At 41.5% G+C, this 16,963-nt stretch overlaps 1 protein-coding gene across 4 annotated transcripts in view; it reads right to left on the bottom strand.

Annotated features, from left to right (window-relative positions):
- Nucleotides 1-16,963, bottom strand: part of CNTNAP2 (contactin associated protein 2) — a 2,440,986-nt gene that overhangs the window by 1,388,719 nt on the left and 1,035,304 nt on the right. For all 4 annotated transcript variants that reach the window (XM_033930311.1, XM_033930310.1, XM_033930313.1 and 1 more), the window contains 3 exons: nt 14,332-14,535; nt 8,148-8,332; nt 843-986 (listed from right to left, as the gene is read on the bottom strand). In XM_033930311.1, coding sequence (XP_033786202.1) covers nt 843-986; nt 8,148-8,332; nt 14,332-14,535 — 533 coding nt within the window. The remainder of the gene's footprint in view (nt 1-842; nt 987-8,147; nt 8,333-14,331; nt 14,536-16,963) is intronic.

The following is a 16,963-nucleotide window of genomic DNA, read 5'->3' as shown; positions in this document are numbered from 1 at the left end:
ACATTTTCTACCATGAATGTAGTGGTTAGAGTGGCTTATGGGCCTGGCTCCTCCTCTCAATGGTTCACTAGCCCACTCCCTAGGCTATTTAAGAGTCCCGTGTGCAGCTCTACTAGGCTTTCCTAGACTAGGTGCTGATGTTCTGGAGACAGGTATGTATGTTTTTATTCTGATCTTTGCGGGGGAGGGGGGGGGGAGGGGGTCAGTGAATACCGGGGGAGTATGGCAGTGAATACTGGGGGAGTGTGTGTGGGGGGAGGATCTTTACTTTGTCTCTGCAGTAGTTATCTGGTCACTTTGGATACCTTTTGGGCACTTATACTTGTTTTTACATCGTCTAAGTCACAACGTATAAGTCTAGTAAAACCTTTGATTATCCCTTAAGGACAACTAAGTCTAGGTCGGCCCTGATCCCACCCACATCCCATCCTAACCTCTCTTCCAGATAGGCTTCTTTAAGCTTTGGGTGCACAGTGGCATTCAGAGACCTAAAAGGTCCCTGGATATGTCTAAAAAATAGGTTTGATTATCGTCACAGGCAGGTTTTTAGACATATTTAAATTTCAATTATGAGCCCCATAGTGTTAACTCTGACACAATTAGGAATAAAACCTAAGGCTCATCTGTTTTCAGAAGCCTTTTTATATCATTTGCCTTAGTTTTGTCTTAGAGGGTTGGGTTTTGTTTTTTGTTGATTTGGGGGGTTGATTTTCATGGTTTTTTGTAAGATAGTACATGCTAAATATTTTTTTTAAATACATTGCTTTACATATCAGTCCCATGATTATCATTAAGCCTCTTTATGTGCTAAACATAATTTAAGGTGGGCATGATGATCTTACCAAATTATAAGGTTCCAGTTTCTTCCTCCTGGCAAGGTCAGTGATATTAATACCATTGTAATTGATGCTTTCCATGCATCCTTTGAAATTCTTTCTGCTGTTTGAACTTGGCTTCCCAGAAGCAGGCATCCCACCAAAGGTCAGCTGCGAGGACAAAATATACAGTACCAGAAGGTTATTAAGATACTTCACACATGACTGAAGATGCTGTGAACATAGAACTGCACAGTTATCAATATCCTAAGTCACTTGTAAATTGTTAGATGAGAAGCCTAACAAACACTTGTTACTATAAGATATAAAAGACCTCTAGTTAATTTCTGTCTGTGATGTTTAATTGCCTTGGCTTTTGTCTTCTATTTATTTATTTAAAAGATTTCTTGACCATCTATAACTAGGCAGTTTTACAAAAGACAATCATATAAAATAAAAAAAACATAAGGCACATATTATACAAATAACAACAGGTCTTTCATATCATCCATATTTTACAGCACTCGACAGTTTATCAATACAGAAACATTCATAATCCTGGAAAAAAAGTATTTATTGAAATGCTTCTACAAATATAGTTTTCAAGAAGTTTCTTAAACTTCTGAAAATCTACAAGAACATAAGAATAGCCTTACTGGGTCAGACCAATGGTCCATCAAGCCCAGTAGACTGTTCTCATGGTGGTCAATCCAGGTCACTAGTACCTGGCCAAAACCCAAGGCGTAGCAATATTCCATGCTACCGATAGAGGGCAAGTAGTGGCTTTCCCGTGTCTTTCTCAACTTATTCCACAGTGGCATGCTATGTATCCAAAACATTTAGGGACATTTTACCAACTTGTGGGATTTATTGCATAGTAGATATTAATGCAGACCTGCAGTGATGCCTACTTCATGTTAAATCTATCCAGCATGGTAAAACTATTTAAAACACTAAGGGGCTCATAATCGAAAGAGAAAAACATCCAAAAACCGGCCTAAGTCGGCACTTGAACGAACATTTCTCAAAATCGTCCAAGTGCCGATAATAAAACCGGGTTTTGGACTTATTTAAAAATGATTTAGGCCTTCATAGTATCGTTCAACGTCCAAAGCTAAACAGGGCATTTTCGGAAGGTGTGTCAAGGGCGAGAGTTGGGTGGGACGTGGGCTGGTTTAGACTTAGTCGTACAGCATGTATAACAGAAAGTTTAACAACAGAGCCTCGACGGAACTTGGACGTTGTGACTTAGACCATGTAAAACATGTGCACTGCTCTATACACCCCCAAAACCCTTTTTGACTGGCATATAAGTGGCTCCTGCAGCCATATGGGCTATTGGGGTGGTAGATAAGTGGGTCTAGGGGATTCTGGAGGTGGTTTGGGGGGCTCACTGTCACCTATAAGGAGCTGTAGTGAGGAGAAGCCATGGCACCCTTTTTGTGAAGTTCACAGCGGTGACCTGTAAGGTACCCCACTATTTAGGTGGCATGTCTGGGTGTGCAGTCCATCACTTTGAAGACCCCTCCCACGTCCAACAGGGCTTGTTCTAGATGTTTTGGACTTGGACAGAATGTTGGACAGAAATATGGTATAAAGATAGACGATTTAGTGGCTTGAACGATTAGATCGGCAGGACGTATAATTAGACGATTTTCAAAAGTAAAAAAAGTTGGACTTCTCTTTCGAATATGTGTCTTAGGCTCTTTATAACTTTGGACGACTTGCGATATGGACGTAAACACACTTAGACATCCCTTTCGATTATGCCCCTCCACCTGCTTAGTGTGGATAAAGATTGGAATGTTGGTGTGACAGAAGTGGAACAGAGGCACAGGTCAATGTCACACACTATTTATTTATTTTGATTTCTATTCTGTTGTCCCCAAAGAGCTCAGAATGAGTTACAGGTTAAATATACATAGTATATAGTTAACAGGTTACAATTTACATAATTTGCCATAATTTCAGTACAATTTTCTGATACAAGTTTTTTCCTAGCTAGATACTTATTTAGGCCCAGCTTCCAGTCAGGTGTCGCCTCCTGCCCTCTGATATGATACTGAAGAAGATCTCTACAATATCATACCAGAGGGCAGGAGGAGACACCTGATTGGAAGCTGCTGTGGCTCAATGGGTAAAAGCCCTGTTCCCATCTTCCAAAGGCCATAGGTTTGAATCCCAACCAGCTCCCCCAACATATGTTCCTATTTTAATTGTATACTAAATGCAGGCACTGTTCTGTGTGTAATGTAATGGAAGAATGTTCATCTTTTGTGAATCCAGCACATCAAAAAAGCTATAGATTATATAGTGCTACAGACTGTGAAAGTTGTGGGGTAGTGTACATCATAAAATGTCCCTGTCAAAAGCTTTATGTGGGACAAACTTCCCGGATATTTACAACTAGGCTCATAGAGCATCGATCATGCATCGCTAGAGAGTGGATTGAAGCCCCCATTAGTCCTGCACTGTATGGATCTACACCATAGCTTTCAAGACCTGCGCTGTTGGATTCTGGAGTATGTAATTCCTTCAGCCGAGGAGGTGATTTTAAACAACTGCTGCTACATAGAGAACAGCGCTGGATTTTTTTGCTTTACAAACCTGTGCACCCATTGGCCTTAACAGCTGTATGGAATGGAGAGCGTGTTTTTGATTTTGTTTGAGTGTGAATGCACTACTTTTGCCAATGTAGTCTATTGGAAGTATTTTTGAAATGCTGTGATGTCATCACGTGTGTCATGTGATGATGTTTGAAGCTTTAAGTCAGTGAAACCCGAGGGGCCATTTTACAATACGAAGTGAAGCTGGTTAACTTACGCTGTGAGCTGGGCCGGTTTTTTTTTTTTTTTTTTTTTCCTGCTGTTTGGAACTTATGTTTTATAATACAAACAAGTTGTTTTTTTGTTTGCAGCAATTCCCTGATGAAGCTTGGTTGCGAAACAGGGAGCCCTGTTGGAGATTGTGGAGATAGATTGCAAGCAGTGAGGAGTTTGTAGCCGCTGTGCTTTTAGCTCATGCTCCACTGTGCGGGTTTTTCCTGCTTCTACATCCCAGTACTACTATGAAGACTACTAAGAATAATACGTTTTCAAAGATAAGTGTGATGTTATTATGATATACTACAGAAGTTAATGATATTTAGTAATATTTTTCCACTTATCTTGGTGTTTTTGACTAAGGATGTGTCTGCCTGTCTCAAAGTTAGAATTTTGAGAGTGCCTTGTCTATATGGGAAGTGATTTTTTGGCACCCTATTAGACACTGAGGTCTTTTCTCCAGTTTTTGATATATGAATGTCTGTAGTGCTCGGTAGATAATTGGATGTAGTTTAGTTGTATATAGTTTTTTGGACATCCTTTCTTGTTTGGGAGCCTATTTTAATTGTGACATTCTACCTTCTAGGTGCACCTTGATGATCTCACAATGAGGTCACCATTGTGCAGCTGCACACCTCCATTTGGAATGAACTAGAAGCCATGCTAAGGTCTGTATCTGTTTTTTCAGTTTTTAACCTTTTGCAAATGAAGTTATCTATGCAATATATATATTTTTATCATGTGCTTTGTAGTTGAATGCATCTCTTTCAAGAATGAGTTCATTGGAGCAGTTTTTGGTGAGAGAAAAAAAGGGCAGCTTTTTAGCAAGAAACATAAAGCTGTGTTTTTCATGTGCTATAATTTTGCATGCACTATCTTTGTATTCATGTGCCCTGTTTATGTGATGCGTTATTAAATGTATTTTGAGCTTAATAAGGCAAAAATAAAAATCCAGAGACCTATTAGCGAAACGCATTGGAGACATCCAGAGGATGCCTAAGTCTCGTCCAAAGAACTCACACCTATATGAAGCCCAAACCAAGCTGAAAAATAGACCTGGCTTTCTTTCGCCTAAAATGTAGGCACTGTATGGATGCCCATTGGCACTCAGCATTATATAAATCAGTCAACAGATGTCTATATATTGAAGCCTCTCCCACATTAAGCCCATACAACACCCCCACCTATCTATTTAGGGGTAGCTTTTCCTGATGGGCGTCCAAGAAATTGTGTTCACGTCTCTGAACTCACATCCACATCCTTTGAATGCCCAAGTGCCAATTAGTGCTTGTTAAGACCCTTCAATCACTCGTTAACCACTTTATTTGGACGCCTAAGTCTCACCTAACGTTAGGTGTGATTTAGGCGCCCTGTATAGAATCTGGGCCTTAGGGTCTAATACTAACGAACAGTTTACTGGTTATAATTTACACTGGTTATTCTTAATAGCTGTCATGACTGCTGATGGTGTGATTGGACTTACTCCCTCAAGGAACAACTACCCCTCTATGGAAATATGACTCCTAACAGTAGCTCTGTCAGACAGGGTAGTGGATGGGGAGGGAGACTACTCCAGTCCCATCCCAAAAGACTACCAGTGAATAATTGGGTGAATTTTGGGACGGAGGAGGGGGGGAGGGCTGGGATTTGGAAAAGGGTAAACCATATTGATACTGATTCATGATTTTTTTTAAATTGGCTCCCAAAAACAAAGAGGTAAGTGATCTGCAAGATTCTGAACAGCAACAAATTGGAGCAAACTAACATGAAAATTTTAATGAATTTATTCACTTTAAGTAGATAAAATAATAAATACATAAATAAGTGAATAAAACAGTCCTTAAAAGCTCAACATAGCCCTAGATACATTTGCTGAGTAACATTTTGTTTTCAAATTGTTTAACTTAGAAATGTTATGAGTAGCTATTTAAAAATGTATTATTTTATTCCACATTATGGTTGGGTGAGTTTTATCTATTCATTCCTATAGTTACTACCAGACAGGTCTATGCTTGAATCTACACCTGCTGGATATGTAAGTTTTGTTTCACTGTTACAGGTTCTTTTTGTGAGTTTATATGCTTCTATTTGTATGGTTTGTATGAAACTCATCATCTCTGCCTGCCTTGGTAATTTTATATTGATTCTGTATGGCCCCTTGTAATATTATGATTTATACTTAGACTGTATTTATATTTATTGTACAGTTTGTACTTAGCCCCTGACATAGCCATTGTGAGGATGAAACATGGCCATGTTGGGCTTTTAATAATAATAATAATAATAATAACAACAGTTTATATACCGCAGGACGGTGAAGTTCTATGCAGTTTACAATGAATTAGAAAGATTCTACAAATTGAATGGAACATTCATAGTTAGAGATTAGTGGTTAACAGTTTACAAGATCAGATTTGGGGGTGGGATTGTGATGGGGTCTATTGTCCAGCTTCATTACCTAGGTATTTCAAGAACAGGTATGTTTTTAGGTGTTTCCTAAATTCACCATAGTTGTTTGTGTGTGTAATTAGTTTTTCCAGGTCTTTGCCCCATAAGGCTGCTTGATACAATAGAGACTGTTTTATCAATAAATTTATCTATTCTTTATTCTCAGTGAATGAATTCATTAACCCCCACTCCCTTTTACTAAGCCGAGGTAGAGGTTTCTACCGCAGCCCAGAGCACTAAATGCTCCGATGTTCTATGAGCATTGGAAGATATAGCGCTCTGGGCCACTGTAGAAACCTCTACCTCAGCTTAGTAAAAGAGGAGGGTTAAATTGTTTCACATTAGTCTGCTCCAATTTGTGTCTATTTGTGACAGCTGGGGCAAATGTTGGGGGTTACCATGTGGCATAAACCAGCAGGTAGTCTAGATGAACTCATGATGTCTGCTAGTGCATGTAATGCAGTTGGCATGCAGTAAGTGGAAAATACTGTATAGGACAGATGCTGAGCACAGTCCATGAACTTGCCACACTAGGGGTCCATTTACTAAGCTGTTGTAAGTACTACCATGTTTCCCCCAAAATAAGACAGTGTCATATTAATTTTAGGTCCAAAAAAGCACTAGGGCTTATTTTCGGGTATGTCTTATTTTTTTCAGGTACAACAATCATCTCTCCCTTCCTCTCCTCTACCCCAATTCTTCCTCTTTCGTTTCTCGCCCCCCCCCCCCCCATGTGCAACATTATTCCTCCCCTTTTACCTATCCCCTTGTGCAGCAGAATCCCACCAGCCTTCCCACTGTGAGTCTGACATACCTCCGCTCCAAGGTCTCCTAAAGCAGCAGGGGTAGGGGTAGGCGAATTGATGAGTCCAATTTTTTCAGCAAATCAGGCAACACTAGTGACAGGGATGGAGTCAGAGAGTATCGGGGACATTCAGGTGTGGGGGGGTGGGTGGGCGCTACAGGCGGTCGATCTTAATTAAGGCTTATTTTTAGGATAGGGCTTATTTTCGGAGAAACAGGGTATTTCAAGCTTACTGCAACTTAAAAGGCTCACTGTGGGAGGGCCTGCAGTAAGTCTTCCCCTCATTAAAAGGCATTTCCCACCCAGGAAAACTGGGGACTTCCCTCCTCTTCAGACTCACCGAGCTCTGGAATAACCTTACCTCCCCTCTTCGGAACCTGAGTGCTCTCCAACCCTTCCGTAAACATCTAAAAACCTGGCTTTTCTCAAAAATTTAACCACTCCCTCCTCATCTGACATCCTAGCTCTCTAACACTCCTCTTTCCTCCGACCTTCATCTAACCCTTTCCCTGGAGTTCCTTTCTCATTACAATCCCTGTAAACTGTGCCAAGCTCTATGACCATGGAGATGGCGCGGTATACAAACCTAAGGTTTAGTTTAGTTTAGTTTAAGTCTGAGATTAGGAGGCACTAAAAAATGTTTTTCTTTTTATGGCTAAGGGGACAGGTTGGGAGGCGAAGAGTGAGTGTCCCAGCACTGATCAGTAAACCCACCGCGCACTAACTGATTAGAGCATGTTTACTGCATGAGCTCTTGCCGCCTTCAAAAATAAAGTCCCTAGGTGATAATAGGCTCATTTGTTTTATGGTCTCTTGCTAATTGCAACAGTAGTGCATAACTTTACAGCTTTCTGACGTCTGAATTGGACCTCTTGTTTTTGCATAGGGGTGGGGCAGAGGTAGGGGTTTGGCTTTGGTAGGGTGTGCGTGTGTGGGGGGGTGAAATGGAAAACTGTTTCTATTGTTGAACTATTTTGGCTGCCGTTCATGCTGGGGTGTTGTCTATTGTTTTGTACTGTTCAACAATAAAAAAAATGATTTGCACTAAAGAAAAAAAGAAAATTGGACCTTTCACTGCTGCAGTAGAAAGTAGCCTTAGTACATGGGACAAGGGTGTGCTAAGGTTATTTTTTCCCTATTCCTTTGTAAAAGGACCCCTTAGTACAAGAGCTCCGTGTAGCATTAAAGAAGAACCTAAAAGGTCCACTGGCGTTTTTGTTTAAAACTTTGTTATGGGAATATATTGTTTCTCATTACCTCATAATCCAAGTCTAAATAATCAAATTCTCCATTGGTTTTAAAGTGTTGCGTGTGTCTGTCAAGAGTCAGGTTAATATTTCGTCCATGACGCTCAATGACAACAGAATGCCAATGATGATCATCCAAGATGCTGCCTGTGGTCACGGATGTGTGACCGTAAATTGAACCATACTGATTGCTTCCTAAAGAGAGAAAGGGAAAGAAGAATTAGCAATCAGATACAACACTATTTATTTCGTGTATGCAATAGAGGCATAGTCAGAACTGGATTTTTAGGAGGCCTAGGAGTGGACTGCGGGGGTGGGGGGTTTCAAGGATTTCCTCTCAGTCATCCCCCTCCCCAACCGCCTCTGCCACCCCATAATTGCTGGTGGAGATACTCGAGCCCAAACAGCTGAAGGCATTCTCCACCAGAGCCCAGGGCAGTCCTGCCTGAGGAGCAGGGAAGGAAGCAAGTTGCTCCAGCCTCTGATGTCAGCACTGCTTTGCATGCTCAGCTCTGGCATCGACAGCTGGAGCCACCCTATCAACTTCCTACTGCTCAGACAGCATGGGTGGGGGTTCCAGAGGCTTTGGCTAGCAGGCTTGAGCATTCCCACTGGTCACACATTTGAGTGTCTGGGATAGTCTGGGACCATTGCTCAGGCAATGGGCCTGATGGGCCACCGCGGGAGCGGACCGCTGGGCGAGATGGACCTCTGGTCTGCCTCAGCGGAGGCAACTTCTTATGTTCTTATGTTCTTATGAGTGTCACAATTTTGGAGGGGGCTTGAGCCCATAGTAGGGGAACCCAGGCCCCCAAGGCTCCTTGTGGTTATGCTACTGGTATAAAAGCCATTATTAATTACAGATAATCATTTGATTCAAAATTCTTTCTACAAAATTGATTACTTAGCATCATACTTAAAATTACATTTGTTGAACCAAGATATTCCTAAATTCATCTGGGTTAATATTCAAATACCAGAGGCAGTGTTTGTTTTAAACACCAGCATTTAAGTTGTCCACATGTTCTGGGTGCTGCTATCTGCAGGATACATTTATTCAACCATGACTATGCTGCTATCTTTATCCACATAGCAAAATAAGTCCACTATCTAGACAGCTATCTATAGTGTTGGGTTCAACACAACCAAGTTGTTAGTAGGTCAAATGACTGTTCACCTTATTTGCTTTTAAAATAGGTCTAAATCTGGGTGTATTTTGGGACACCCAAACAAATCCAGCAGTTGGCAATGGAAACCCATGTGGGATGGGGCCATACTGGACTTAGGGCTAGATTCACTAAAGACAGTGACTCAATCGCTGTTGGCCGATTCTCTGGCCAATTTTCCAACAGCGATTGAATCACTATCAAGTTTGCACGAAAATCATTTGCATGCAAACCCATCGACTCAATCGCTCAGTGAGCGATTGACACACGCGCAAAGCCCTAACAGTAGTGGCAGGGGAAGCAGCCTCCTTTAACTACTGTCAGGACATCAGCGTTTAAAAAAAAAAAAAAATGGAACAAATGTTCTGCACAACTTAAATATGCACCATCTGTCCCGTTAAAAAAGCCCCTTCCCGCACTAGCACCCCTGGGCCACCGTCCCCCTTAACCCCAAAATGATAGCAGGAGGGAAGCCCACTCCCTCCTGCCAGGAAAGACCTCCCACTACCCTCCCCCCTGAAGAAAAAGACAGGAGGGATGCTCACTCCCTCCTGCCCGGAAAGACATCCCCCTCCTCTAACCTCCCCTCCTCCCCTTAAGAAAAAGGCAGGAGGGATGCCCACTCCCTCCTAACCCCCTCCCCCTCAAGGCCCCCATGCCCCATACCTTAAAGTTGGGAGCAGAAGGTACTGAAAACACCCCCTGCTCCTCCTCTCTTTATGACAAAACTGGGCCTTAGGCCCCTCTAAAGCCCTGATTAGCTCAGATGCCTCGGGCTCCTCCCTTGGGAAAGGCCTGGGGTGTCTGAGCCAATCAGTGACTTCCTTAGGAAGGATCCTAAGGAAGTCCCTGATTGAGGCCTGATTGGCCAATCAGGGACTTCTTTAAGCTCCTTCTTAAGGAAGTCCCTGATTGGCTCAGACAGCCCAGGCCCCTCGCAAGAGAGGAGCCCAAGGGAAGGGGCTTAAGGCCCAGTGTCATCTTGAAGAAAGGAGGAGCAGGAGGTGTTTTCAGTACCTCCTGCTCCCAGCTTTAAGGTACAGGGCACGGGGGCCGGGAGAGGGGAAGGGGCAGGAGGGAGTGGGCAATGCATCCCTCCTACCTTTTTCTTTGGGAGAATGAGAAGAGGGAAGGGGGAGGTCTTTCCAGGCAGGAGGGAGTGGGCAATTCTCCTGCTGTTTGTTTTAGGGTGGGTCACCGTATTTGTCTGGGGGGGGGGCCTGATTGTCGGGGGTCATTGGGGGAGGGCCATTGGTAGCAGAGGGGGATTTTTTCTTTTTTTATGGGGCAGATATTATGCATGTGTAATACATGCAAAATATGTGTGCCATTGAAAAAAAGTGAAAAACAAAAAAACAGGCAGACCTGTCGGTAACACAGTTATCCTGTATCAAAAAGGAAGGGGACTTTGTGGATAATAAAGATACATTTGGAGTTTTCAAAACAACAATAATAATAACTTTATTCTTGTATACCGCCATATCATATTAGTTCTAGGCAGTTTACATCAAAAGGACTGTTACAAAGCAGCGATCATTACATATCATATGGTACAGCTATGATATTCAAGCTACAAATCATTTTGGTCAATTAACATTTCACAAATACCTATCCAGTAACAAATTTATCAAATAAATAAGTTTTCAATAATGTTCTAAAAGAATAGTATGACTGAGTTTGTGGCAACAGTGTATTCCACCATATATTCATTTTTCCTGCTTGATAGGCTAATGTTTTTTTTTTCTAAAAATCTCTTATAACGACACACTTTTGGTGCCTGGAATGCAAACCAGTAAGTTCTTCAAGCATTCTTGTTGGATTTAAATATTTCAAAATGGGAGTAAATAGGAGCCGAACCAAATAGTATTTTTTTTAAAAAATACAACCAAATTTAAATAACACTCTGGCTTCAAACGGTAGCCAATGGAGTTGTTTATAAAACGGGCTAATATGATCAAACTTTTTCAGCCCAAAAATTAGATGGATTGTTATTTATAAATTTTTAGATGAGCCTAGATAAATGATGTTACAATAGTCCTGAATTGATAATATTGAAGACTGCACCAGTATTCTAAAGGAGGTTAGATCAAAATATTTTTTAATTGTATGGAGTTTCCAAAGGGTCAAAAAACATTTTTTAATCATTAGATCTGTGTGCATCTTCCAGTGTTAGATATCGATCTAATGTTATTGAGGTGGCTATAGAAAAGTTTTGACCCTGAAGATGAAGAACACTTTCTTTAATTTTGTCTTTAGGACTTGCCAGAAAAAAATTTGTCTTTTCAGGATTAAGGGCTCCTTTTACTAAGGTGCACAAGCGTTTTTAGCGCGCGCTAAAGATTAGCGCGTGCAAACCATGCGTTAAACAAAAAATACTAACGCAAGCTCTAGGGAGGTGTTAGCGCCTAGCGCACGCAGCATTGTAGCATGTGCTAAGCGCGCGCTAAAATCGCTAGCGCACCTTTGTAAAAGGAGCCCTAAGTTTCAGTTTAAACCGGAGAGTCCATTATTCTGTTTGTGTCAAGATGAATGAGATCTGATTTTTTATACCTACCATAACAGATGTTAGAGGGATGAGTAAAGCCCCCACCGTCCAACGCCACACCACTGCAAACAGAATGGCAGAAGGGATTCCCACTCCTTCCTGCCATTGGCCCCTCTTCTTCTCCCACAAAAAAACAAATGGCAGGAGGGATACCCCACTCCCTCCTGCTATCAGGCCCACTCCCGACTCCCCCCCTAAAAAAAAAAAAAATGGCAGGAGGGATGCCGGACACCCCCCTCCCGTTCCCCTCCCCCTCCATGTACCTGTTGAGAGCAGAAGGGGTGCTCAGTCCCTTCTTCTCCTATGCCTCCAGTGAAAACCAGTCTTCGGGAGCAGGAGGAACCTCGGGCTGCGATGCAATGCCCTGGTGCATGTGATTGGCCTACCATTTTTTAAAAAAATTTTGACTCAGAAGTGTTTTAAATCAGAAAATAATTAATTATGCAATGAAGACCATACGTCTCCTCTGACTTACAAAACCACACTTCCAGTATGTCTTTATAGCAGAGCTAATAAACTTGTTCATTCATCTACTTTTGGTAGAATGCAGGCCTTTGGAATATGACAGATGTGTATTTCTGGTTGCTTGATCCCTGAACTTCATTATTACTTTATATCCAGTAGCTCTGATTCACAAAACCTAATTCCTTGTGCTTTAGAATCATAAATCTATACCATAGGTCAAGGCTTTTCAGTTTTGGCTTTCAGAATAACCAATTTATGCAAAATGGTTTTCATTGTATATTCCAGAAGATGAATACTACTTCTGGATGCCCTGCAGACCAAACAAATTAATCTTCTTCAAGGACTGGAGCAGAAAGGCCCTACCGCACAGCATAAAATGTTCCCTACAAGCTGTGCAGGAGTCTTTCACCCACACTCCTGCCAATGGAGGTGCTGTTTTAATAACACAATTAGAGAAGTGGCCTAGTGGTAGAGCTGCTGCCTCAGCACTCTGAGGTTGTGGGATTGAATCCCAGCACTGCTCCTTGTGACTATGGGCAAGTCATCTAATCCTCCACTGGTAGGGTTACCAGATTTTCCATCTGGATCCCTAGACCTGCCTCCAATCCCACCCATCCCTGCCCCGTCACACCCTGGTTCCGCCCTGTCACAACCCAAGCCCGCCCCGCCCCGCCCCAGCTGCATTCACTCGTCGGACAAGGCATCTGCACATGCGCGGATGCGAAACAATGATGTCACGCACATGTGCATGTGCGAGTGATATCATCGCGTCGGATCCGCGCATGCACGGATGCACTCCTTCATGAATGAAAGCTTTTCAAAACCTGGACAAAGTGCCAGGTTATGAAAAGCCAAAAGGGCATGTCCGGGGAAATCCAGACATCTGGTAACCCTATCCATTGGCCTAGGTCAGGGGTGGGAAACTCCGGTCCTCGAGGGCCGGAATCCAGTCGGGTTTTCAGGATTTCCCCAATGAATATGCATTGAAAGCAGTCTATGGAAATAGATCTCATGCATAGTCATTGGGGAAATCCTGAAAATCCAACTGGATTCCGGCCCTCGAGGACCAGAGATGCCCACCTCTGGCCTAGGTATAAAATAAGTACCTGTATACGAGCGTATATGTAAACCACTTTTGAATGTGTAACCATAAAAAGGCAGTATACAAGTCCTATTCTTTTTCAATAGCAAGGGAGAGACAAGTTCTGCGGGACTCCAGCACTGCCTTTATCTAGTGACTGAAAACACAATATTGAAACATCACCCCCCCCCCCGCCCCCCCAATAACTGGCAGGAAAGCTGTTGGAAGATTCTCACACAGCTTAGAGGGAACATTGACTGCATGTCTAGGTATAATTTTTCAGGGTTGGTTAAACAAGACTAAAAAGATGTTGAAGATGAAGTAGTGAGGCAAATTGGAAACAACCACAATGGATGAAGACCTCAGTATTTTGGGTTCAATCACAGGATGGCAAAAGCCTACAATGTCATTCACATCAAAATGTGTGTAAATCCACTTTTGGCTCTCTTCATAGCCTCCTAATACTATATTGTATGTTTAATTACTGTTGCTTGACCATTTGAGTCTTTATCTGCCGTCATCTACTATGTTACTATGTTCTATCATACTTTAGAAAATAAATAAAGACTATACAACAGTAAAGGTTTCTTCTTTACTTATCCTTTTAATGAAGACAACCAAAGTGGATTTACACACATTTTGATGTGAATGATATTGTAGGCTTTTGCCATCCTGTGATTGAACCCAAAATAGTGAGATGTTCATCCATTTTGGTTAAACAAGACCACACAGGTTGTTAGAAAGGAGTTTGGTTAGGACAAAAAAAGGTTTGAGGAACTAGGTTACATTTTATTGTTACTGCTGCACAGAGAAAGTTGCTAAAAACATTTCCCCAACTAACAATAGGAAAAAGCCCTCAGAGCATTTGGTGCACACCGACTTGGAAAAAAAAAAAAAAAAAGAGCTTTAAAAATCAATAAGTGTAATTGCCAAATACCTAAGTTTAAATGAAGAACCAGCTTTGCTTTTTTCAGTTCCAGGGTGATATAGTCGCCTTGCTGTCCTTCTCCATGGAAGATTACACCTTCACTTTCTGAGCTTTTAAATTTCAGTGCAATGATATCTTTCAAAGTTTTCATCTTCTTGTTCCTGAATCTGTAGGAGAGCCCACCATGACCATCAAAATTGATAACATCAGCCCCTAGAGGTAAGTAAAGAACAACACTGCTGAGTTATGGCTGTGCTGTGGAGAGCACAAAGCAATCCCGAGTGCAAATGCATAATGTACAGTACTCAAGAGGCAGCGGTAACTTACAGGGCCGTTAAATACTTCCAAGTGATTCTATGCACCTCTATCTAAAATAGCATCAAGTTTCAAGTTTAATTAATTTTAATATACTGACCATCGACGTGCACCTGGCCGGTTTACAATGCTAAAAATGAAAGGTTAAAATAAATTTTGTAAGGGAGGGGGGGAGAAATATGAACATTAAAAAGGCAAATTACAAATACAAACATGAGCTTGAGGGTAAAGGGGGAGGGGAAAGTTAATAATTACATAATTAAAAACAAATTAATTAAAGGGAAGGGGGGGAGGATAAAACACCAGGAGTGAGTATCACTAATAATACCACAAACAAATGGAGCATGCTCAGTTTTAGTTTTGAAACTTGTACAACAGGAGTTGAAGTATAACACTGCCACATGTATAAGTAAAAATGAACTTGGATTAGGATTTTAGTTTCATTTACCTTTCCAGTCCTAAGATTAAGGGCTTCTTTTACTAAGCTGCGCTAGTGGTTTTAGCACGCGCACTAGATGCTAACGCCACCATTGAACCGGCATTAGTTTTTACGCGTAGCGCTGGAGGCAGCGCGCGCTAAAAACGCTAGTGCACCTTAGTAAAAGGAGCCCTAAGTGCAGTACATTCAGGGTTGGGCCCAGGAAGGTTTAAAATCTAAGGCAAGGGTGTCAAATCGCAGTCCTGGCACAATCAGCCTAGCTTTCAGGATATCCCAAATACAAAGTAGAGATGGAGAGATGTTTCCACTGGGATCTTTAATCAAATTCTGAGACAATACTGACTCAACATGGCCAGCATTTTGGCACTATATAGGTGCCTTCTTCAGGAGTCCAAGATTCAGTATATTCAAGTAGTTCCCTCACAATGACCAAAATTGATCTGGGCACTGATGTTTCTCATGATTTTCAATTGTGTAAAGATCAGGGGTGTCAAAGTCCCTCCTCGAGGGCCGCAATCCAGTCGGGTTTTCAGGATTCCCCCAATGAATATGCATGAGATCTATTTGCATGCACCGCTTTCATTGTATGCTAATACAGTGGTTCCCAACCCTGTCCTGGAGGACCACCAGGCCAATCAGGTTTTTTAAGCTAGCCCTAATGAATATGCATGAGAGAGATTTGCATACTGTGGACATGACAGGCATGCAAATCTGCTCCATGCATATTCATTAGGGCTACCCTGAAAACCCGATTGGCCTGGTGGTCCTCCAGGACAGGGTTGAGAACCACTGTGCTAATATATCTCATGCATATTCATTAAGGAAATCCTGAAAACCCGACTGGATTGCGGCCCTCGAGGAGGGACTTTGACACCCTTGGCATAGATGCTAGAATTTGTGTATTGTTAAGTAGGTCTTTTGCATTATATATGTGAACTTCTAATCTTGTATTATGAGACTGTTAGAGACTAAGGCAGAGATACTCAGCTCTCCATAATGTGGACTTGATAATAACATTAGTATTTTTCAGTTTGATTTATTTCCTCTATATTTGTTTGTATTACCTGAACTTGTTATATGTTGTAACAAATTAATAAATTTATAAATTAAAAAAAAAACTATAAACCAGATACACTGACTGCTGTTACCTCATGCTCTGGCAATGAGTTCCAGAACTTAACTATTCATTGGGTTAAAAATATATATATTTTTCCCTATTTGTTTAAAAATTATCACCATGTCATTTCATTGAGTGTCCCCCTAGTCTTCTGTTTTTGAAAGAGTATAATCAATAGGACTATCCTATAAACGTCACGGTCTCTGGCTTTCCAGGATTGTAGTTTGATACCTCTGATTGAAGGATCTAGACTAGGAGGTCTATTTAAAACACTGTGTTATGATCATAGTGTGTGCTATTTACTAATAATGTAGCTTACAGAAAGTTTATACCACAGCGAGTTTTAAAGAATAATGACATTCAGAGAATACAAATATATGCAAAGCAGCTTATTATTATTCAATCTGAATAATATAGCTTCCATGTATTATCACTAAGCTGCATAAGAGGGACATCCTAAATATATTAAAAAAAAAATGGATCAAGTGGGTTGGGAAGGGGAGGAGGCAGGAGACGGCCACCAGATATTTCTTTGTATATTTTTAAAGGGGTCAGGATGTGGGGGCTTCAGTATTTTAAGTACCAAAAGGGTTATAAATAAGATTTCTAGTACACAGTACAGCACATTATGTATCATGAATTCCATTTGTGGCAACAATATAATCTGCTACCGTTCATCTATAGGTACAAAGTAATTTCCCCAACAGATTTCTGAACGGTGAAGGGTTCTTTGTACATGGAGTATACCTGCCAACTCCCACTTAAGATCT

The sequence above is a fragment of the Geotrypetes seraphini genome, chromosome 2, assembly GCF_902459505.1.
Source record: "Geotrypetes seraphini chromosome 2, aGeoSer1.1, whole genome shotgun sequence".
Lineage (NCBI taxonomy): Eukaryota > Metazoa > Chordata > Amphibia > Gymnophiona > Dermophiidae > Geotrypetes > Geotrypetes seraphini.
This window is presented reverse-complemented; position numbering and strand designations above follow the sequence as displayed.